The following is a 24,034-nucleotide window of genomic DNA, read 5'->3' on the forward strand; positions in this document are numbered from 1 at the left end:
ATCTGGTAAAGTTTGGGTTTTCTGTTATTTAAAGGACAGTGAGAAGTGAAGGTGCATGAGCAATTTTATTTATTTATTCCCTATATGTTATTTGTATATGTTTGTAGGGGTGCCATGTGGTAGTTAACATTGTACATTTTGATGGGGTTTTGTGTTTCAATTGAAACTTCTACATAGGACAGTCACAGTTCTTGCCTAAATCTATTGTTGCAGTATATATGACGTCCTATACAGTCATGATACATGCGTGTAGTTTCTTAAAGTCCACTTTATGACATCCAAAAATGGAAATGACGAGGTAGCTTTTACGAGAAGGAAGCACTTGAACGCAGCATCTCAACCTGAACCATATGCGCGATCCCGGCTTTACGTGGCTACTCCCCCTCTACGGCGTACGTGCGCGCCCCCCTTTATCGCGTGGTGGGGATCATCCATATTGCTGCTAGTGGTGGAGTTAAGGTTGTAATCCTGAGAGGCCCTCGGACACGTTTCTTTATTTTTATACATGTTTTAATCCAACGCCGACTGCTCTGCGTCTTAGACTGAAGCCGTTTTGGTCTAGGAGCGACAGAGGAGCGGCAGACTCCGCGGAACAACTTCACATTTCCTTGAAATTGAAGGCGAATTCGGGCCGGGGGGAGGACTGGTAATCCTGAGGGGGGAAGAAAGACGGTGGTGGGAAATGGCCACTCAGGTGGAGACTCTCCTGCCCGGCAACCCGCTTGCCAAAGCGGAGGAGCACGGTAAGGTGATCCGCGGTGAGCCGGAGGAACAGGAGGACGGCCGGGGAGACGGGGCCAAGCGGCAGACGGGTGTCGCCGACCAGGGGAGCAGCAGCGGCGGCAGCAGCCCCGGGCAGGGAGGGACCCCCGATATGGAGGAGCAAGCCACCAAACAGGCGACGCAGGAGGGCAAAGGGGGTTGTGACAGCGACGACAAGCAAACCGTGGAGGGTGATAAAGGCTGCAACAGAAAGGAGTTTACTGAAGCTCCCCCGCCCAAGGTGAACCCGTGGACTAGGAAAATGAATGCGGTGACCGTGGTCAGCGTGAATGGACAAGCACACCACGGTGCGTACCCTCCCTTCATGTTGATTTACTGGCTGTCAGTGTTGTGTTGGTGTCCGTCCGTCCAGGTGTGGTCTCACGGGGCGACCGAGCAGCTGTCACGGGGCTCAGATATCATTTATTGAACCAAAACTAGCCCAGTTTGTGGTCGCCCTCTTGTTGCTCCCCTGCAGGCTGGTTATATTTGGAGTAACGTCCCCCACCCCTCCTCCAAGGGAAGGCTATTCTTGGAGTTCAGGGGGGTAGAGTAGACCCATGGGTGGCTGATTGCACAATGGCTCACACCCTTTATAAACTTCTTGAAAATGTGTCCCCAAACCTTTTTGAATTAACTTTTTTTTTTAGCTCTCCATATGCCCCCATAATCACAGGCGGAGGGATATTTAGGTCTATTTAAGCTGAAATCCTCATGTTTCTGCTTCGTAATCACGATTCGAAGAGTTTCAGGTAAAAATAATGGATTCTGGCCCTTTGCTCGCCTGTGCTGCACGTTTACGGACACGTTGTGTTGTCGTGCAGTGGTTTTAAAGTTGCCAGTGTCGCCTCACCAGGCAAACTATTGATTTCACAAGTTTTCGTGTCGGTGGATGTATTTTTGTGGCATTAAAGGGAGGAGAGCGTCTTAATTTCGACAGTGTCACCGTGCATGCGTAAACTTTAACCCAGCAGGAGACAGTAGCCAGAGTAGCTGAACTGTCCCTATGTTTAGCCTGCACCGTGACCGTGTTCTTCCTCCCCTGTACGCCTCATCCTCTGCCACCCAGCCACTCAGTCGTTAGCTCATACACTCCCTGTGCTTGCCAAATATTTAAACCGGTGGTTACTACTGTTTACGCGTTTGTTGTAGGGCAGGTTTCGGCGTAGAGCCACGCCAGACATTGATGAGACATCCGCCCATGTCTCGTATTGCATCAATCAGAAGAAAAGCCACGAGCTTGGCCGGCTGTGTAGCAGCTTAGCAGGCTAACAATAGCACACACGGGTTTCTTTGGCCTAGCGCGTCGTCGAGCCCTTCCCACTCAGATGTTAGCTTAGCCTCCTGGGCACTACTGTCCTTTTCCAGTCACCCCGTGTAAAACTTGTGGGCTTCGGATCTTTTCCGATATCGATTCTCGACAGTGAAATACGACCCAACGTGAAACGTGCTCGTTTAAGCTCTAAAAAGGAGCAGGTTTGTTATGAGACGTCACGTGTTCACTCCACGTGTTCATCTAGAGAAAGGCATGGGCGCTGCTAGCTAGCGAGTTAGCTGGCTAGCTGCGTCGGGTCGGTGCAAACTCATAGGTCATACATGATTTCAGGTTGTTCTGTGTGAGGCAGACTGGCTGTTTCGTGCTTAATAATCCGTTTGTCGTGTACCGTGTCTGTTGTCAGTGCAAACTCCGCTCCTGTCTGCTTGTCCACCCAGCTAGTTATCGTTAGCATGGAAGCTAACAGTGGTGAGAGTCATCATGGCTTCTGCTGATGATCTCACACTGGTCCGAGATACAAAAATCACATCTCAGTATGTTTTGTCATTAAAAAATAATAAACATTGTGAATATCCTCTAATTATGGATGGATTGGCAAAGTGAAAGCCACATTGATCTGTTATGTGGAGTGATTTGTGGTGATGCACATGCAGGCAGCTCCCCTCTCTGCTCTGTGTGAAGGCAACGTGGTGTCTTGCCTCACAGCCATGTGTGCTCTTTCCTGGACACTGGCTGCTTTGCAGTTGCACAGTCGGGTCATCCTGTGAGCGATTTGTGTTGTCTGTTTGTTTGCCAGCTGGTTTGTTTGCTGTGCTGATACATGTGTAACTGATGTAGACTTCAGAGTACAGCCTGTACCCTGAATCTGGAGCTGCCTGGGTGGACTGCATGGATGTGCTCCAAAAGCTGTCACATCAGCAAGTAAACCTGGCTTGGAGCCAGAGGTTGAGATAACCAGGCAGCGGTGCCCCCCTATTTTATGTTGCATTCAAAGACCAAAAGCCATACTGTCGATTTGCACATTTGGAGCAGTGGCTTCAAACCCCCTTTTTCCTTCATGTGACCACTGTAGTCAAAGCCTTGTCTTCTTTGGAGCTGGAGTTACAGGGTGTGTGTTTATGACTCATGAACAGACTGAATCTTGCTTTTAAGATTGTTTAATTTGGATAATAATAAAACATAGGGTAACCATGTGTGACTGCATTATGAGGATATCTGCTTGATCTTTTCCTGTGAGTGTTGCCAAAGTTGTAGCAGTGTGCCAAAGTTAATTTCTGAAGATGGCGGCAGCCTCTGCAAAGTTCCTGCCCTAGAATGTTTTTGCAAGGTTTCGTTTTAGTTGGAATGAATCTTCGCGAACCAAAAGCTCAGAAGTTGAGGCTTTCTAACAGGTCGAACGCTCTCTAATCAGTCATGTGTACTCTGTGTGTCCTTGAACAACATCCTGGGCTCCTGTCCTGGATTAGAACACCAGCTGAAAGGCTGGAAATGTGTTTCCACGACCCAGGCAGCTTGTTGTAGGATCACACTGGGAGTAATTTACTGTATGTGACTGTAATTTGCAGAAAAGGAATCCAAATTAGCAACACATTTTCACAATCTCCTCCGATATGCTCCTCCGACTGGGTTTACTGTCTGTTTACAGTTTTCTCATTTGGGAGATATTTTAGCCGAAAGAATACGACGGCCGGCACATGACCAGCTGTCTGTTCTGTCACTGCAGAGATGGCTTTATGTTGTCGTACTGGATTGCTGAACTTTAACCTTTAACTTTGTTTTTCCACAAAGAGAGATTCCTCATGCAGCCAAAAGAAACCTGGATGAGCACACAGCCTTGAAACATGATGTATATTATATATAAAAAAGCATAAATGTATGTACGACGTGGGCCCAATAGGTTTTCGTTATCTGGTATTTATAATTAGTCTCTGATGCTCGGCCCTCTGTCTCGTTCCTCTCCTGATGGTTTTACATCAAACTCAATTTCAACCAGAGTTGGTGATTGTTGGAACGATGAACCAAGGCGGTGTGTTTTACAGTGACAAAATTGGTCATAAATGGTAAAAAACATCATTATCACCCAGCATATGAAAGACTGATCATCAGCCAGCTCATCAGAAGCCTTTGACATTTTGATGGCACGAGAGATGAAACAAATCCTCACCCTGTTGGGCCTGACCTTTTGATACTGAATCTACCCTCCAGAGCCTCAAACTCTCCATATAGAGGTCAGAGAGGACACTGTTACTGGAAGTTACTTGAGCCCTTCACATCGCTCTGTTTGTGAAAATGTGAAAAGGGCAGTTTAAAGCCAGTGATCTTGAAAAGCCATGTGATGCAGCCTGATCTCGTCACCTGTCAATACATCTAAATGATTGTTTTAGCTTCAGAGCAGACCTGCTAATGTGTGGCTGTTGGTGATATTAGTGGTTGACATGACTGTGACTGTCTCGTCTTCAGGGTGTGTGGCTGCATCCTTCACACTGTCACCAAAAACCACCACTGAGACCAGTTTGCAACAACTCATCTCAGCTCATCTTTTATTTATATGGGACCTTTCATGCAAACATGCAGCCCAAAGTGTCTCACATAGCAAAATTGAACACATTCGTGCTCACTTGGTCACAGTCTTCTTCTTCACAGCCTTTGTCAGTGCGTTACCGGCAGCGACTGTTGAACAATGGCGTAGAGTGAAATGGGCTGAAGCGGCATTGAGTCACCTGTCTGCTGGTGGACAGTACAAACCAAAGTGGGACCCGCTTGTAAAAACATTGCTCCGTGGTGCTGTTTCTGGTCAAAAGCTCCACAGGATACTCAGTGATTTTTACTAGAGACTTCCCGAGACGTGTTGGCTGCTGGTTGAGTTGACCTCCATGAATGACCTCTCATTCATTGATTGTATATATCCTTGTGTATATAACCGCATGTCAAAACAATGCAAGAAGCAGAGCACGAGGGATGCTGTTTGTCTGCAGTGAGTGCAAGGGAGGTGACAGTAAGACGTTTAATAAGAAGCTGTATAATTTAAGGTTTGCTGTTGTTAGCCCTGCTTGCCCCGCTAGCTACCGCAGCGTATGCTCACAACCTTCCCACACTACTTCCTGTCCTGCCTGCATTTGGCCACACCACATGACTTAATTTCATCCGGTTAAATCCAGTCTGACCACACCATTACTGGAGCAGCTCAGACTCAAGTGTAGAAGCTGGTCTGACATCCACATTTTTTGCCATTTAGCTGAATCACTGCTCTGTTTGCGATGGGTCATGTGACACTGTCTGTGCAGAGGTGAAGATGTTTTGTGTTCACCTCGTCTACAGTATGTTGTTTTGTATGTTTTCCTGAATGTTGGGATTTGTTCGACTGCTGTATGTTGGCTTTATTGGCATCTTCGCAACAAAAACAGAAATTGTCAGTCAGGCGAGTCGGGCAGAGATGAACAGATTCATCACGCTGACTCAATGCAGTCTGGTCCATTAGTCTTCTGACTGTCTTGTTTACGTGTTGAAGTAAAGTTGATTGGGTGCAGCACAACCTTTCAGTGTATTTTAAAGGTGGACAGTTCAGAATTTGAGTTGATTTCCCTAACAAGTAGGCTCAGTTCCTCTGATCAGTTTAAATGTCTGGATTCTCCAGTGCGTTTTGGCCCTGAGGGAGTTCATGGTGAATTAGTGATAAATGCTAGCATTGGTGTTGCCCGCCTTCTTCTGATGGGTCACCACAGAACAAGAGTACCACTGTCTTTTATAAGCAGACCCTTTATGCTGATTTTTTTTTTTTGGCTTAAACATTTAATTCATTCAGTCAGATGGTGTAATATCCAGACTGCAGAGAAAAGCAATGCCGAGGTCGGTTTTCAGCTGATTCCTGCAACAGTTTTGATGGTAGCAAAATCCAATTTGCTGCAAAAAACATGCAATGGATGGTGTGTTGCTACAGGTACAGGTGAGAGGATGAAACATGAACCAGGAAGTGAGGTTTGAGGGCTTCACAGATGCCAAGACAAACTGCAGACAGTAGAATTAGCCAAATGGATTTAAACGAGCTGTGGCCAAATTAAATCCTGGATCAGCTTTTTTTTTTAACCAGGCAGTTTTTATTTGGAGCTAAAGCTGAGACCCAAAAGCAGTCTGTCCCCGGCTCTGTAAGATCCAACCCAACTAAACATGGGAGATACTGCCAAATATGGGCCCCAACCTCAACCCAAAGTCCAAAGCTAGACTGTATTTTTTCTTTATTCAATAAATTGCTGAGCGCTGGCCTTCAGTCCTGCCTCGACTTAGAGCACATGACACACATAAACTATTGTCAGAGTCAGAGAGAGAAACATCACGACAAATTACATTTTAAAATAACCATATTGAAACCCAACCCCACAGGACAGTTTGTCTGGCCCTGTCATGTTCAAGTAGCAGTAATAATATGCTGTACGTGGCAGCGACAGCGTCAATGAAAATATCCAGAATTCATTCTTTTTAGCACCAAACTCGTCTTGCAGCACGGTGTTACTGTAAGAACGCTGCAGCTGCTTCTTGCTGTGTGGATGTTGAGCACACAGGCTTCCAGTTTGTTGACGTTTGTATGGCATTACCGTAATGCCTGCTGAATGAATGAGTGCGTGTGGTGTTTCCTTTATGTGGGACTTCAGCCACAGCTAGCGTGTAATGGAGCTCCTGTAAGCTGTGCAGAAGAAGACAGGGCACACGAAGCACAGATCTTCACAGTCTTGAGGGCATCCTTGACAACTTTGCTAAGAAGTTATGAATTTCTGTGGCCAATATTGGAACTATTCATCATCAGGTAGCCTTGCACATTCAGTGTTTTGCCTTCGGTATCATTTTAAAGCATAGCACAGGATTTTTGTGAGGAAATTTGGGTGAACTTTCTTCAGGAGGGCTGATGTACAGTTATGGCTTGGAGATAATGAGCTCATATATACAGCTTTTCAGTTAAACGCACCAGAAGTGATGCCCTTAAATATTTCCATCAGCTGTCCAGCCTAAGTATAAATGTAGGTTAGCATTCATTTAGCATGTGCAGGATCCTCGATCAACACTTGCAAATGAAGCTCTGTCTGTTTGGGACTTTTCTTATGCAGCACGACAAATGAACAGCAGCGTTTGGTCTGTGAAGAGTCGTATCAGCGTCAGACAGGAGGTGTGAATTCTTTACGTTGTGACTGTGATTGTGGCAACACTTTGCATTTACCCCATATATTTAGCATTTAAAAGCCGGATATAAACGTGGTTTATAACCCACTTAAATGTAGTTTTAAGCAGACATAAGCACTTTTGTTGTACTTTTAATGCATTTAGCAACAATTATGGCTCCTTCTGTGGGTGGCTGGTGTATAAACAAATGACATTATACTAAAATACTGAAGTTTTAATAATATGAAATACATGTTCATAGAAGTTAAATTTGTTGAGAAATAGTGTGCATTAATTAACACCTCAAAACGACCATATATCTGACGACATAGGGGGGATTAAAGTAAGGTGTTGCCATGATTTCTTTGTTGTTTTTTTTGTTTTTTTTTTTTGCATGAGAGCCTCCACCCTGTGCACATTTCTTTCTTTGTGGCTCTAGATGAAGTTGTGAATATGAAAGACTCTCAAGTGTGTGATGTTTCTGAGCTGCTTGGCATTCCTGCGGCGGTCTCTACTACAGAAGAGGGGAAGGGGGTGGAGTTGCTGTTTCAAAATTAGCATGGACGCCTCACTTGTCTCCCACATTTGTCCCTGCTCTGAGAATCCTGTCCTCATTGTTGCGGCCGTGAAGAGGCAGACCCCCACCTCCCGTCATCAGACACCTGGGGGGCTGTTTGTAGCCAGGTTTTTACGAGGTGTTAGGACCCGGCAAAGGTCACGAACCTGGAAGGAGTGCTGATGCGTGAAGGGGTGAAACTGGAACTACTGCTGCTGTGTCTGAATGGGTGTGTACGGCGTTCATGTAAGCTCAGCTGATTGGGCACATCTCAAGTGTCTTTATGTCTTAACTTTATCTTAAAGGTCCAGTGTGTAGGATTTAGTGGTATCTAGCAGTGAGGTTGCAGATTGCAACCATCTGGATACCCCCGCCTCACCCTCCCCTATGGTGGCTTTTAAAAACCGTGAACCATGCTAAAACCCATGCCAGGGGCCAGTGTTTGGTTTTTCCATTTGGTTCCTCACAGGACATGAACTCGGACTCCTGGGTCAAAGTCCTGCGCTTGGCCCATCCAACCACCCCAACCTCCTCCATGTGGACTTTTCTCACTCTTTATGCTCCATCATTTGACTCATTGTGAGTGAGACTGAGTTGTCTATAGAAGTCTATTGAAAAATGATGCTAGAGGGTACCCAGTGTCTTAAAAAGTGACGCCAAGGGGTCCTGACCAAGTGTCCATATGTGATGAGTTGGGAATGGAACAGGTTGTCCCCTATGGAGGCTCCTAAAAACACAGTAGATACAAAGAGCTCATTCTAAAACATGACTGTGATGAAAACACAACTATCAATATTACATTTCTGCCAATAGATCGCCCTGAATCCTACACACTGGCCCTTTAAGATGCTAGTGGAGTTTCCAAAGATACTAAATCTGTCAGGCAGAAGTTTGAGGAAATGTGTCTAAAATGATGCACAAGACATGTAGGACATTTCCATTTGATGGGATTGAACATTTAACTCAGTGTAAACATCATACAGCTTCATTGGAGAGCTGGAGCAAGGTGGTAAACAAGCGAGGCGATGCTGTCAGAGCCGAATTAGATGAGTAGTTTTCCAAACTTAGATGGTTCATGTATAATGTTTTTGTGCACTGTGTAAGCTATTGTAGGAACCAATCTGTAATGTTTTCGTCTATTTTCCGTGACATTTATTTTGGCATCAGTTTGCTCTGAGGCTGCGATTTTGCTACTTGAACAGTTTGAGTTTTCACACATCTCGAGCTGCATTAATACCTTCCAAATACTTGGATATTACAAATCATCGATTTAAGGATTAATCAGAATACGCATTAATTGATTGTGAAGATCTCACTTGCAGCCTCAGGTCATCAATATGGGTCATTTGTCAAAAACTGAAGCGCAGTGTCAGTTTCCAGTCTCAAGCTGAGCTGCTTTATCTCGTGTCTGGACTCGATGATAGCGGTACATCCCTGCTGTGGAGGCTCAGCTGTGCACAGTCGCTCAGGGTGTGGACTGTTTGCATCAGGGATGTGCCCAGTTAGTGGTTTGTGAAAAAGCTCCTGCAGCCAAACGCCCTGAGTCAGTAATGAAGACAGTGGGTTTACTTTTAAAACACTTCTTGATCAGGATGGGCCATGAGGGAGAAATACGTGTCACAGATTTAATGTGATTAGTGTGTACTGCTACTACTAGTACTACTACTACTACTACTACTACTCCGAGCTAAACTACTGGTGGTGTTGGTTGGTGTAATGACCTGCACACTAACTGGCTTAGTGGGCGTCATTATTAACCTGGAATAAAGCAGCTGCAGCTTGTTGACCACATGGCGGTAGCTGGTGCTCGTGTTCTCATTAAAACGGGTATCTGAGAATGAAGTGAACTTAAGATTCGAGGAAATCTAAAAAATCATGTCACATGAAGTGAATCAAGCCAGACGGGACAGCACGGCAAAACAAAAAAAACATAATAATAATCCTTTTGTGCTCTTGAGTTTATGGTTTCACTGCAAACCAGTCGTTCCCGCCGTGATGAGATGTTTTGGTGTGAACGGCAAATTAGGGGTGTGAAGATTCTCCAGATCCATGATTCCAGTCGACTTCCTGATTAGGAAAGTTTTTTCATCACTAAGCCTTCGTTGGACTGTCGCGTCTCGATCGGCAGATTGCTGGCAGGTAGTGTGGTTGGCATCTGGGAAACATTTCCTATCAACTTTGACTGAGTTTGAGCACCAAGCAACATTGATGTAAACACAGAATCCGCCTTCCCTCGTCTTGCCAGCATTCATCAGGCAGGACGAGGCTGCGTCGTGGAGCAGCCTCAGGTCTGAGCTGGGTTAGCTTAGCTCTCATCCAGGCTCTCTTCCTGGAGCGATCGCACCTCCTGCGATTGGTTAGAAGATGCAATGTGTATCTTGTCTGTATATGTAACTACATTTTAGACAAACTGTCTTGCTCAACGCTGCTGCAACTAGAGAGTTATTGTGTTCAGCTCTCACTTCGTAACTGAATCTCTGTCCTTTGGTGTTCAGTTTCACTCCTGCGTTCCCGTTTCTACTCTCCACTGTCGGCTTTTACTCTCAGCCAGCAAGACTTTTATAGTGAAGAAGCTAAAGGAAATGTATTTTTCACATGTAAACAATCATGTTTACCTCCCTGTGCTGTGCTGTGCTTGGTGCTAGCACGGCTTGAGGGATTCCAGATGCTAACAGCTGCCCATCCATATCAGAAAAACAGCAATCTGAGCCATTAAGACACATTATACAAATGCATATCCAGAGAAAGTGACTGTTTTTCTGTTTTGTCAGTTTTGGGCCGTAGTCAAAACCTTCAGACATCAGACAGTGCTGCCATGATGTTTTCGCTCCCAACAGAACAGGAAGCAGCTGTTTAGTCAAAACTCCCAGCAGCAACACACTGGAGCTGAGATGTGTTTGAAACAAGCTGCAGAAAAGCATCCCAGAATAGTTGTTAGGATTCATCCAGGGATTTGGATTCAAAGCCAGCAGCTGAGTGTCGATGATGTCCGGTGAGATCTGATGTCGGGCTGGGTTTGTGGAGCCCAGGTCGCTCGCTTGTTACACCGCCTGGACGTAGCGTGTGTGTTTCTGTGTGGATGGTCACCGCAGGAGGTGATGTCACCACACTGACCATGCGAGAGTCTTTGACGTGTGTGTTTGTCTGTGACAGCCGGGCTGCCGGCGTACGCTCTGACGGCCGTTTCCTCCATATTTGGTTCTTGCAGACAGGCTTCCCTCCTCTGTCGTCACTGCTCTGTGGGCACGTACAGCCACCAGACTGCCAGCGGCTTGTTGACAAAACTATTAACTGATTACGTTTCGTGCTGATTAAATGTTGGTTTTGGGCGTGAGACACTAACCTCATCCAGTTTCTGTTTCTATGTGCGTCTCAAACGAGCATTCTTGTCATTTTAATTCATTCAGTGAGAAATATAAATCACTCTTGAAATTCAAATGTGTGTTTTATAATAAGGGTTAGCGCTGGCTTCTGTGTCCTGTGAGGAAGATACTACTGCTGCTTCCCCTTCATAACTTTCCACAGTGAGTGGGAAATCCCAGAGTGCAACACTCACCCCAAATAAGTAAATCTTTCAAATACAGTATGACCTCAGAATGATGGTACAATACATGTGGGAGCAGCCAAAAAAAAAAAACCTACCATAGCCAATAAAAAGTCCCAGCATCTGGCTGTGGACTGGGCCTGTTTCCCAACACTGCCGCTGTGTTTATCTAACACTGCAGAGGCGACGTGGCACAAGGTTTATTTATAGGACTCACCAGCGATACCCTGTGGGCTTCGGAGCAGGTATTGTCACTGATGTGTGCCGCTGCGCCTGTGGGAATTTGTCTTTGGACTGCACCTGAGGTGTGTACTCTGGTGGGGGTTTGCGGGGGGAAAAAGGGAGTTGGGACTGTGTCTGTTGAGGATGGTGACATTGGAGATAACAGTAGACGGAAAGAAAGAGGACATCTGATGTCCTCCTGTCTAAATCTAAATTAGAAGGAAGCAGCAAAGCTTTCTGAAAGTGCAAAATGATCACATGTCGTGGATCCTTCGCAGCTGAAGGGCTTGAACGCAGAGGCGGGGAGAGGTAATGGTTAATGTGAAGTGGCGGGGGTTGGTTGTGGCTAATGTTAATGGTAGCCTCTGGCAGTCGGGTGTGCACAGCAGGCTGCAACAACTGGCTGTGAGTGCTGTGAAGAAAGACGTTGGGAATAAACACAGGAGACAGTGAAATGAGATGAGCTGTGAGCACTGACAACGAGGAGAGAGTGATGATGGACTAAGAGGAGTCGCTGTACACCAACAGCCACAGCACCAAAGTCGCTGATGGGTGACATGCAGAGCAATGATCACACCCCCCCTTCTTGTACTTGGAAGGAGCCGCTTGTGATGAACCCACAATGATGCGTTTCCAGACTCTTGTATAGCGTCTTTCAGCTGGTTGTTTTGGTTTTTAAGGCAGTGGCATAATCATGGAGTTAATCATTTAAGTTTACAATGGTCGTCTTTATGGATGCTTGTGTGTTTAGCGATGAGATTGGTCGATAATGGGTTTAACCTTGGTTAGCATAATGAAAACTGTTAGCCTAGCTTCGTCAAACGCGGCTTCTAAAAACAAAGTGGGTATAAATATAAAAACGTGACATTGTGGTTTAATCAGATTAAATGTAATCAGATTCTTATGTTGCTAGCTAGCCTTTTTGCTAAAAATACACTATAAAAAAAGGATGTTTGAGCTGTTGCAGGGTATTTTTCCTGAATGTCGTAGGCTAGCAGTTTCCCCTTCCTCCCAGTCTTTTTGCTAAGCTAGGCTAAACACATCCTGCACTTTGCTCTCCACTGAACACACAAAGGAAATTAATGAAATCTTTTCATCAGACTCGAGAACACAAAGAAGTGGAGAAATACAAATACAGCAGACAGTCACATATGAATCACTTCAAAACATTGTGCAGACCAGAAATAAAGTCATGTAATTGATTATGATCAAGTGAAGCACGCAAACACATGTTCAGTGTTGGACCGCCTGAAATTGTTTGGATTTGGTTGACATTAAAGTTGCTGTTAGCTTGCAGTGCGGTGGACCGAGCGGGCGCCGGGGGTGTTGGCGCTGCTTGTGGCTGCTGTGCGTCAGGTCGTGTTTCAGGTCCAGCTGATCCAGCTTCCTCCTGCTCTTTGTTTTGTTTATTCAGAACTGCGCTGATACAGTTACAGGTCAAACAGGGCGGTCAGATTTGCTGGTGATTGGCACACTTCAGCAGCTGCATCGAAACGGTGTCATTTAGTGCCGAAAAAACGAGAATTGTGTCTCAGATTTGATGTTTTGGCTTTCTCTTGTAGTTCTTGCGGGCTGGGGGAAACTGTTTATGATGAAAATATTTTGCCTTCTTGTCCTGACAGTCGGATGGGTGGATGTCATGTGGTCAGACAACAGTTTCACCTCGTCATCTTGACATGGTGTTACCGTGTACAGTCTCAAACATGGATAAACGGTTTCTAAAGAAGCACGTTGTCCTGTCAGGTGGATTCATGCTTTCCTCGTCCTTGATTCTCACTCAGTTTGTTCTCATCTGCTGATGCACCTTGAGGATAAATTAGGAGCACTTGGCTTGATGAAACTGATCTCCCTTCCAATGCAAATACAGCGAAATCGTCAGTCGTTCCCTTCTCCTCCTCGACTCCATTCTGCTCCACATGTTTCAGTGATATGTAACACACATGCACACACACCTGACGTGACCTTGAGTTTTAGCGAATGAAACGCTCTTATCAGTGCTGTTGTACAGTTGACCACATGACACCTAGATAACGCCCAGCCCTCTCTCCTACCTGTCCACTGATCTGAAGGTGCTTTCATGCTTTTTGCACCATTTTTAGCAAATGACACCCAAAGAACGGAACATCGTCCACAGAAATTCAGCAAATGAGAGTTTCTTTTATGTGTTTATCTGAAGAATCATTATCTAATCAAGCTTTGACCAATTAGCTCAGAAAACTGATTAATAAGCCATAGTTTGGTTGATTTACTTTGTGTCTTACTGATGTGTGATTGTGATATTTGAACTTTAGGGTCAAATTCTGTGATTAAGATGCATCCCTGTGTGCCATTATGTTAGGATCGGACCTCCGCTTGCAAGTAGCCGACCGGTAATGGCTGTTTTTCAGACTTCTGATTGGCCAGCATGGCTTTAGGGTTAGTATGCCACCTGTTGGTTTGGTATGCTATTGACAGTGCTTCAGTTGTGTTTTTGTATGAATGAAGATTAAAAAAAGAAAACGCTTGTGTGAACAACGGAGGGAAAGCCCCGTTTTAAGAAACACCCATGTACAGTACATGTGCACTCGGCATGAATGCACCGCTAACTGTGTGACTGCCTGAGGAGCGGTAGACGTCACGGTCGCCGGCAGACTCTGCTCTCACATTAAACTGTCATCTGATATCATCTGATATGTGCTGAGCCGCCCTGTGACTGATGTCTACGTGCTCTTATTGGAGGAATCGTAACATACGGCTCAGCTGATCAGCAGAATGAGGCAGTGCTCGACAAACCTGCTGTTTATCTTTGAACAACCACTGTTTGTGCCCTCGTTGAAAGACTCCATGATTCCATTATGTGTCTGATCCTTCAGGAAGGAGAAACCAGTCGTGTTTGATGCAGGGCCGGTGGCTCTCAGCTAGTTTCTCAGAAGTGATTTCAAAGGATCTGAAGCAAACTTGACCGGCCGAAGACATTTGCTGCTTTGCTGCAATTACAAACTGTGTAACATGTTGGTGTCGCCCCCTCAGGTGTGGCGTTCACACAGTTGACCTCCAGGTGAGGGCAGCTGATTGTCATGTTTGTCTTTGAGCACCAAACAAACAAGGTTAAGTCTACAGCCATGCTAGCGGCTCTGTTAGCCTGTACGTAGCCATAGTGGTACTTGGAACTAAATGCTGATGCTAAGATGCTCACAATGCTAACATGCTGATGCAATGCTTACCATGTTCACCATCTTAGTTTAGTCTGCTAGAAATACAAATAGAGTAAGAATAAAAAGGCTTTTCATGTTATTGTGTGGAAATACTATAGAGTGAATATTATCCTCCCAGTGGTGTGTTTTAGAGCCTGTGTAAGCCCTGTGTCACCATGACGAGGCAGAAAGCCTCCTGAGTAAGCTTTTCAGCAGTTGTCCCACTTCCTGTGACAGGTATTCATAATCTGTTTCACGGGAAATCAATCCAGTGAACGTTGGGGCATTTTAATGCCTCGCTGGAAAGATCTGATGGTCGCGCTGTAAATCTGACACCCAGCTCGTGTGTGTGTGTGTGTGTTAAACATGCTCTGTCATGCACTGTAAGCACCAGTGTGATTTTCATCTTTGAAATGTTCACTCTGCCGCTGCTGACTCTTTTTGCTCAAACTAAGCAGATAAGAGCGGATAAACACTTGAGGAATTCACGCTGATTCCTTCTCTTAATTTAGCACAGAGTTGTGCAAAGCGACCCCGGCCAAAGTTTCTACGTCAGGCTGCTGAGAGGCGACCGGGAGTTTCTGCTCCATGAAATGTGTGTTAAATGTGGCTGAATGTTCCGGCTAATGTTGGAAACTCCTTGTAAAGAGAGAAGCTAAAGAGGAAGCTGAAGAATATTTGTGATTTATAGAATATTTAGCTCCACAAAGGAGGTTATGTTTTCTGCTTTTTGGCCCAGTAGAATGAATCCATGTGTCCTCACCAGATATTTGGCTCTGGGACTTCTTTAGCTGGTGAGCTAACGAAAGAGTACGTTAAATCAAAGAGGGTGGTCCAATGGTGTCAGTCAAGATGGCTCCTGTTGATCAAAGATTGACTTTCCTATGCAATTTTCTGTTGGACTACTATTTGGATAAAAAAGCTGCCATATGATTCTCCACCATCATGTGTATTTTGATGCACATCTGCAGAACAAAATGACACATTTAGCAGTCACCTCAAAGTGTTATGGTTTATCTTAGTCTAGCTGGTGAAACAGTCACATGAACAGGAGACGTTTGTAATCGTCCAGCCACGAGGAAGACCTCTTAACCGTGGTTGTGGTCGAAGGTCGAGGTCAGCTAATGCTCAGAGGTTATTGCTCATAAGATCCCAGGAGACAAGATCCTCATTCTGGGTTGAACTAGAATGAGAAATGCAGCATGTTTGGTACCTTTGAGAATCCTGTAGTTCCCATCCATCATTAGTGTTTTTTGGGGGGGCTGAATATTGGGCCCATGTGATGCCATCAGCCATGATTAGGATAAGCAGCAGGCTGTTGAAGCAGCGCTATGTGCAGCATTTAGTGTGAGTTTAAACCACTGGACACAGCACAAGGTGATAAGAAGCTTTAATTTAACAGTAAAATGTCGCCAGGTTAAGAAGTTGAGCTTCCAGTTTTACAAAGCAAACATTTTAGTGTTGAATTAGTTCACACGGCCTCCTCCTACAAAGGCTGATTCACCAAATTGAAAGAGCAGAGGACCAAGAACTGAGACAGCTGCACCTGTGGAAGGTAATGGGACGAGATGCGCAAAAGAGAGAGAGAATCTGCCGATAACTGCTCTTGATGAACAAGTATGTACACATTCAAAGCAGGATGCATTACAAATATTTAAGTGTTGCTGTCTGTCTTTGTTTGTCACACTGTTGCTTGAATTCGTTTGGCAGTGTCAGAATCTGTCAGCTCTGTTAGCTTCCTCTGAAAATCACTGGAGAACTCGAGTGTGACACAGTTGAGCAAACAAAACGAAGCAAAGGTCAAAGATGCAGCGTCAGGAAACTCGAGGTGAATCTCTGCTAAACCATTTCTCAACAGCATGACTGAAAACTAAACACGCAGTTCAAGTTTAAAGTGCAGAGGTCATGTAAAGTGTTGTGAGCAGATGACATAAGTCACATCTCTGAGATACCAAAGGACACTTATAGACACGAGAGGCTCACGATTCAGCTTTGCAGTGATCAGTATCGAGTTAAAACCTGCTCTAAATTTAATGGGCAACTCCTTTGGTATTAGTCTGTTTGCAGTTCTCAGGGAGTTGCGTGTAAAGCCCTTTTGTGGCTTCAGAGGGAGCTGTGGGAAAGCTGATTAATTGCCTCATGTGATGTCACTCGAGTCAGCAATAGTTGGTCTAATCTGAAGGACTAACAATGTAAATGGAAAAACATCTGGACATGAGGAGTCAGAAAGAAGAGAGCATCTCAGCTTGAGGCTAACAGCTGGAGGCTACATTAGCCGCTGCTAGGCTAACACACCTAAATCTCTGACCTGTCAGCTGCCAAGTTGCATTGTGGGTAGTGTAGGCAGTTTTAACAAGGAGGGAGGGTGTGTGGAATAAAAAACACTGGATCTACTGTATTAATTTTGATACTTCGAGGGGAGTGTGATGCTGAATTGGTGGAGTTTTCTTTAAAGATTCATTCCTGACTCTGAAGTCTGGACCCGCTGTGCTCCTGTTTATGCTGGTATTCATGTGGCCAAACTTTACCAGAGACGGTAGATGTGAATGTGTGGAGAACGTCTCTATTAAGCAAACCCTGACTGCTGCCATGTCGAGCCCTATTTTCCTCTGTACAGTGCTTCTTTCCGCCTCTCTGTGTGGTTGTGCAGTCATGCTCTCTGCGAACGTGACCTCCAGTTGGTCACAGTTTTTACCCGAAGGATTGTATGACTGTACCTAAGAAAACACACGGTGTAGACGGAGCTTTCGCACTAATCTCCCTCACTGGACTTCTCAGCGGCTCTGAATAATGAAGGCAGTGATTTCTTTGGGGCCAGAAAAGGTTTCTGAACTTTTAATCCCAGCACACCTCTGGCTTGATTTAACAGTGTGATGTGAGTTGATATTCAGCTGGTTTGGCTGCCTTCAGAGATTCAAAGTAGTTGTCAAAATCCAGTCCAGAAATTCGGGTTCTTGGTCAGTTTCTGTCGAGCCGTTGAAGCATCTTTACTCGGCCTGACCTTTTGTTATTTATGATTTTCTTTCTCAGTTTCTAGTCTCAGGAATGTGAAGAATTGCTGTGCCTCAACATAAGCTGATGAAGAAACTCTGACATGTGAACACGCTGCACCAAGTATACAAAAACACACAATAAAGACACGTTGTTGGTGGAAGGAGGAGCTCAGTAACCGGCCGTGTGTCACAGAACTGATGCACAAGCATAAAATTCATTTAAGTAGATGTGCGTTGTCCGAGCAGCAGTCCAAAACACAAAGAGATTAGATTTAAACTGATGTAAAACACAGAAAAGATGCAAATCTTCACGTTTGAGAGCCCGGAAAAAGACAATACTGTGAGTGTTTGCTTGATAAATGACCTAAAATGAAAACTCCTGCAGATAAATTTCACTCTGGCTTCATTGATTAGTCAAATAATCAGTAGTTGTTAATCAATATCAACTTTAGACCATTGAATAATTGTTTTTTTAAACATTACCTGGTCCCAGCTGCACAAATGTCAGGATATGTTACTTTTTCTTGTCTTACATGATATTAAACTGAATGTCTTCAGGTTTTGGGCTGTTGGTCAGACAGACAAAGACATCTGAAGACATCACCTCAGACTGTGAGACATTATAACAATGTTCTGACATTTTATTGACAAAAAGATCAATCAAAACAAGAAAATAACCATTAGATTCTTTAATGGAAACACTGATTTGAGTCTGATCATGGTAATCGAGTAATTGTCTCAGCTGCAGTTGGTTGAATTTCTGGCTGCTGGTTGCAGCTTTTCTCAGTTTAAATCCTGATAATTTAAATATGAGTAGAAGTTGGTTTCTAAGAGATTCACATTGTCTCTCATTGGATCCTTTTGGTTGGTTTTCCAGCTGTAGGCGTTCCTGGTTTGCTGCTCGTATTTCACACTCATGAATACATTCATGTCATAAACCCTGGCGCTGGGCTGTTGTTAGTGATGCAGTCCGCCAAAGGATTTAATTCCCCTCTGTCTTTCTCTTTCTGGCCTCGTCCCTCGGCGTGGCCATCCTTAAGGAGCTTACTGAGATTTGTTTTTGGCGTAAATGGCTCGGCGAAGTCCCCTTGAGCCGCTTACGCTTCCTCGTAGTCAGACTGTGGTGACGCTTCAGCCAGAGACGACAAGAGGCAAGATCTCTGACTTCAGATCTGGTCTGTGACGATTCATGAGTGGGAGCACTGAGGCAGGCTAATGAGTGATCCGTAGACGAACCTTTGAAAACACAGCGTTGTGTTCAGGGCTTATGTGGAGCCGAACAAGTTGCAGACAAACTGTATGGCTGAATCTAAATGTCCTTTATCTGATGTGGAGGTTTCATGAGCTTTATGAATGGGTTGTGTCCTTAAACGCAGCATTGTTGTTGTAATTATTCCTCGTCCTTCTGTTGACCGTCTGCTGTTGTTATTGATTTGTTCAGAAGATCAGCCGCTTTTGTTTTATTAATTTCTCTCTCTTTTTTAATGTTTTGGCTCGGATCTTGCTCTCGTTGTTGTACTAATGTTTTATTTGGCCGGGGGAGATTAGCAATGCTAATGCTATGCTGAAAGCTAATGGGGATCCACTAAAATAAACAAAAGGCCAAATCATACATAAACATAGAAACGCTGGAGGCAGACAGGCAAAGTCATTTCAGCTTATTGGATCATTTTCGCACTGAGATGATTAGTTGAATAATCAATTAGTCAATTCAGAGAGTTAATTAGCTGCAATTTTGCTAATAGCTTCTGTGATTCTTTACTTGCTTTTGTATGACTGTAAACTGAATATCGGCCTTCGGGTCGTTGATTAGACGGAGCAATTGATTTGAAATGTCACTATAGGCTTTAAACTAAATAATCCTAAAGCTAAATCTGGCAATTCAGAGTTTTTGTAGTAGTCTTTTGAGATGAACTGACGTTATCGAGATTTGTGAAGCTCGCTGACTCCTCTAAACACGTATGGGTGAAGTCGAGGCGGCCGAGTGAAGCTTGGTTGCTGAAACCAAGCAACTAGCTGTCACTCAAAGTGGCCGTAGCCCATAGTTGGGCACAACTTTAAGCCGTTATTTAACTTAAACAAGTGATTTTTATAAAAAACGTGTCCCTCATACAGTTGTCGTGAGCGCCAAAATTAGCTGTAAATGAGTTCGTTTTTGCTATAAGTTTGAACAGTTTAATGTGGAGGTCTATGGGGATTGACTCGTCATTTGAGGAAGTGCAGTTTTTGGCTCTTCACGTTGGCTTCATCTCCAGCCCTGGAGGCTGCTGCTTGGACAGGACAGAAAAATGATGGCGTGTTGTTGTTGCTGTTTTAGTTCATTTCATCTGAAATGATGCTGCATATGAAGCAAAGAGAGCGGACAGAAGCCAAATACAGGCTGATCATTTGGAAACATTGAACAGTGAGAACTAATTAACCTGAGACAAGCGAGTCAGTACACATGGGCCAAACGGAGCCAGAGAAACAGAAGGAAAACCTCGTCTGTGTTCAGTCTCGTGCCTCTTCTGTCTGTTAGGCTGATTTTTATCACAATCGTCTTTTTACTCGACAAAATTCCAACTCGTCAGATGTGAATCTGTCCTTTTCCTGCTTTCCTCTCCATTCACTGTCACTAATGTCGACCATCTTAATGTGCTCCCACAGAGTCTACCGGCCCCGCCAAGGTGGTGCGAGCAGGGAACCCCCCCAAAGCCAGACGTGGAGGAAAGGTAATATTCTGCCTGTCTGCATGAGAAAATACGCATTTATACAGTCACAAAAATGACATTATACTGTATGTATATACATATATAATGTGTGTGAAATCTGTTGATTTCTGTGTGTAGGTTGTAAAATAACATTCAGTTTCTGTCCTTTATTAAACTGTTTCAGTAACGATAGACGCTCTAACTGGAGCACGTTGTTTCAATGCTCTAAAAGTGAACATACTGCGACTATAAATGGAGAAAACAACTTTTTAGTTCATGTAATCACACACAAGAAGTTAAACGCGGCGTCTTCATTAGTTGAGAGCTTCTTCCGAGCTCAGTGAAGGTATGTGTGGTCGGGGTGCTGGTATTTATCTGACATGCCTCAAGCTGTGTAGCAACCTCCATTCACACTTCCTGGAATGCAAATATGAGTTCCTGGTGAGCCAATGGCCGGCCAGATAAAGCAGAGAGGCTCTTCCCCAGAGCGTTTCATTCACAACTTCCCACCTTTTAATGGCAGACACGCCGCTGTTGTACTCCAGAGTCGTTAACCACACCTTGACTACAAACTTTTACGACACCTTTGTGTAAACTGTAGAAACAAAAGACAGAAATTGACAAAATCGCAGGAAACATGTGCTTAAAGATAAAAGACGTGGAGGCGGGTGCAGGAGCAGGTTGGTTCAGTGCACAGGACTTTACGGCTGAGACATGAGGTCGATATGTCAGGACCAGAGGCCTCATGAAAGTGGTTCTACCTGTGCAAACGTGCTCAGCTGTTTGTTTACATACGCAGAGAAGAATGTGTTTTTTCTGACATTTACCTGCCGTTTGCTTTGTTGTTTAATATGTTGTGCAAACAGAGGAGAAATGTGCAAAAGCAGTGAGAATTTGACCGTGCCGCAGTGCCAGCAGCCTCTCCTCAGACGATAATCCTTTGTTTACACTCTTTTATAGCTTTTGTTCTGTGGTAGTAGTATGCAATAACGCTGTAAAATCCTCCCTTTTGACCCTGTGATATGCACATTGAAGGTGTGTGATACTCCACTGATAACCTGCTCTGACAGTTTCCAGATACCCGTGACACTCTGACTTTGTTTTAATCTGTTGCTCAGGTTGGAGATTTTGGCGACGCCAACAGCTGGCCGACTCCAGGGGAGATCGCAACTAAAGACATGCAGGTAGGTGCTGATATTTGCTGAGTGGCCGCCAGGTAGATGTGCAGAGGACACGCTGATGAGACGTCCCAAAACGCTGTTAGCGATTTGGAAAACTGAGCTATTGCGTAGCTGCTGCAGTGGAACGTGATCTCCATACATGTGCCTGTGCATACATGTTCAGCAGGCTGTAGTGAAAGTGAGGAAACCGTCCATGTAATGACATTTTATTCCACATGTGCGCCGTTATCAGACTCTTTCTGTCAGCTGGTCAGAGCAGAATCTTTGCAGCTTTACAGATTTCAGCTGCAGAAAGACGACGCAGTGATGTCATTCTAACCAGAAACCTTCATCTTTTAAGATCAATGCTTTTAACCGGAACAGTTGCGCTAAGTGGCTACAGAACATCCTTTTCTTGCTGTAAACACGTCCATAAGTGAGAGATGACCACATTGGCACCTTAATGGTGGCTCTGGACCTGGCTGGGATTCATTGTTTTGCTTGTAATCGAGTTAGATGAGATGTCCTGTGGATTGACTATAAGTGACTTTATCAGTAAAAATTCTCCTAAAGCCACAGTGAAGCAGAAGTCGGAGCATCTGTATCAGAAGTGGGTGCGACTGGGCTGAAGAGGACCGTTTGTTAGCATGCACACCTCCCTCACATGTGTTGTTGGATCAGGGAGGGGTTTACAACTCGATTTTTACCAGAAGACATCCAAACACACAGCTGGTGGGTTATAGTAGCTATCAGAGTAATATAACAGTAAAGTGCAGCTTTATAGGCTGGTTAGCCTGTTGCCCCAAATCACATTTGATTGATATAAAAATGCTTGAAAATGACATATATCTGGAATTTAAGAGATACTGAACAACCACTATAAGAAAGACACATCAGTGTATATTAAGTGTAGCAGATCCGCCCTGTGTCTGCAGGAGGTTGTAGGATCTGAACACCTGAGTTTGACAGCAGGTAGAGGCAGAAAGGACGGTGCCTTCGTCCTCTTGGTTGTAACGTCACAACAGACAGATTTAAAAGGCTAATTTAACTCAGGGGACGACACAGGGTGAGAAACAGAGGACGGTGTTTATAAAAAGAGTATCGTAGTAGTTTGAAGTCACAAATTATAATAATCACCAACCAATCAGATCGAGCGGCTCAGCTCGCCCTGCTTCGCTTTGCTGTAGTGGATGTGTTCAGTTTTCTACAATAGGTATTTTAGTGGTTGTGGCTGTAATTACACAGCAGCTAAACATCACGTCCAGACAGAGCAGTCTGCTGCTGCTGGCCCGACTTCGTGTCCTCAGGACTGCCTCTTTCTTTTTTTAAAGGATAGAGTTAGTCCAGGCTCACCGCCATGGAAGGACCTCTCGGAGCGTTTGGAGACAAAACAAAGATGGCTGACCTCAAAGCAGGCATCAGGCCAACGGCTCCAGCTCTGAAATCGAGCTGATGTCACTGTGTAATTTGGAAAAAGACTTCAGAAATGTGGAAATATGTAAAATCTGTGTAATATTAGAAATTAGTTTGGCTGAATGAAACACACAAACACACACACAGACACAATGGCATCCAGTCAAAAAGATGTAGATGCCATTTATCTTCTATCTAAACCCCAAACTGTGCAACAATTGGAGGCATATAAGGGTAAAAGTGCCATTATTCATAATAAAATTGAGTTTTATCATAGAGAATTACAATAACTTCCACATATCACCAAACTGTCCAAAGGTCAAAGAATTAGGAAACTTGTCAGGGGTTAATAAAACATCATAAAAGTTAAATGGAGATGGGAAATCATGACTTCAGCACCAGTCATCAAACACTTAATTGTCATATGTTGCATAATTATAAATGCAGGTGTCTAAACTTCACTTTCAACCATTCGGCAGCTCGTTGAACCGTTAACTTAGTGCTGAAATAATGAGAATAAAAGCACTAATGAATCAAAAAAAGCAGCTGTTTGCTGGATCCAGCTTCACACATGTAAAGATCTGAAGTGTGATGGCCATTTTTCTCCATTTGTTTGACATTTAGTGACCAAACTGAAAGGTTAATGTGATTAACAGAACAATGACCAGCAGCTAGTTTCTAATTGTTTAATCGTTAAAATCATTTTTCAAGCAAAAAGGCCAGAAGTTATTTTTCCCGTCTTCCCATTTCTGAGGATTTGTGCCCTTTCTTTCTCTCGTGATGATTACGTGAACATCATAATGGCCTTTTTTCACTTTTAGACAGTTTGCAGACTGAACAATTAGTTGAAAAAACGGCCATAAACCAATTAATTGCAGACTGTCTGCTCCTCATGGGGGTCAAGTTCCAGCCCCTCGGTTCAGACGAGGACAAACTTGAACAGAAAAAGGGAGAAATCTGTTGCTCCAGTCTGGACCCGCTCAGCTCTGGTGTCCATAGCACCCTTCGCTATATATCCAGCACACAGACCCCCTCCCTCAAATCCCCCCCCCCCCCCCCCAGCTGTCGGTCCAGCAGGGATGAGTCTAATTTGTGAC

General features: G+C 44.4%; 1 protein-coding gene across 3 annotated transcripts in view; it reads left to right on the plus strand.

Moving 5' to 3' along the window:
- The first annotated feature begins 433 nt into the window (after positions 1-433).
- The window catches only part of larp1 (La ribonucleoprotein 1, translational regulator), a 44,591-nt gene continuing 20,990 nt past the window's right edge, over positions 434-24,034 (plus strand). For all 3 annotated transcript variants that reach the window (XM_076750542.1, XM_076750543.1, XM_076750544.1), the window contains exons 1-3: positions 434-1,070; positions 20,321-20,385; positions 21,483-21,548. In XM_076750542.1, coding sequence (XP_076606657.1) covers positions 683-1,070; positions 20,321-20,385; positions 21,483-21,548 — 519 coding nt within the window. In that variant the 5' untranslated portion in view covers positions 434-682. The remainder of the gene's footprint in view (positions 1,071-20,320; positions 20,386-21,482; positions 21,549-24,034) is intronic.

The sequence above is a fragment of the Chaetodon auriga genome, chromosome 15 (genome assembly GCF_051107435.1).
Source record: "Chaetodon auriga isolate fChaAug3 chromosome 15, fChaAug3.hap1, whole genome shotgun sequence".
In the NCBI taxonomy this organism is placed as follows: domain Eukaryota; kingdom Metazoa; phylum Chordata; class Actinopteri; order Chaetodontiformes; family Chaetodontidae; genus Chaetodon; species Chaetodon auriga.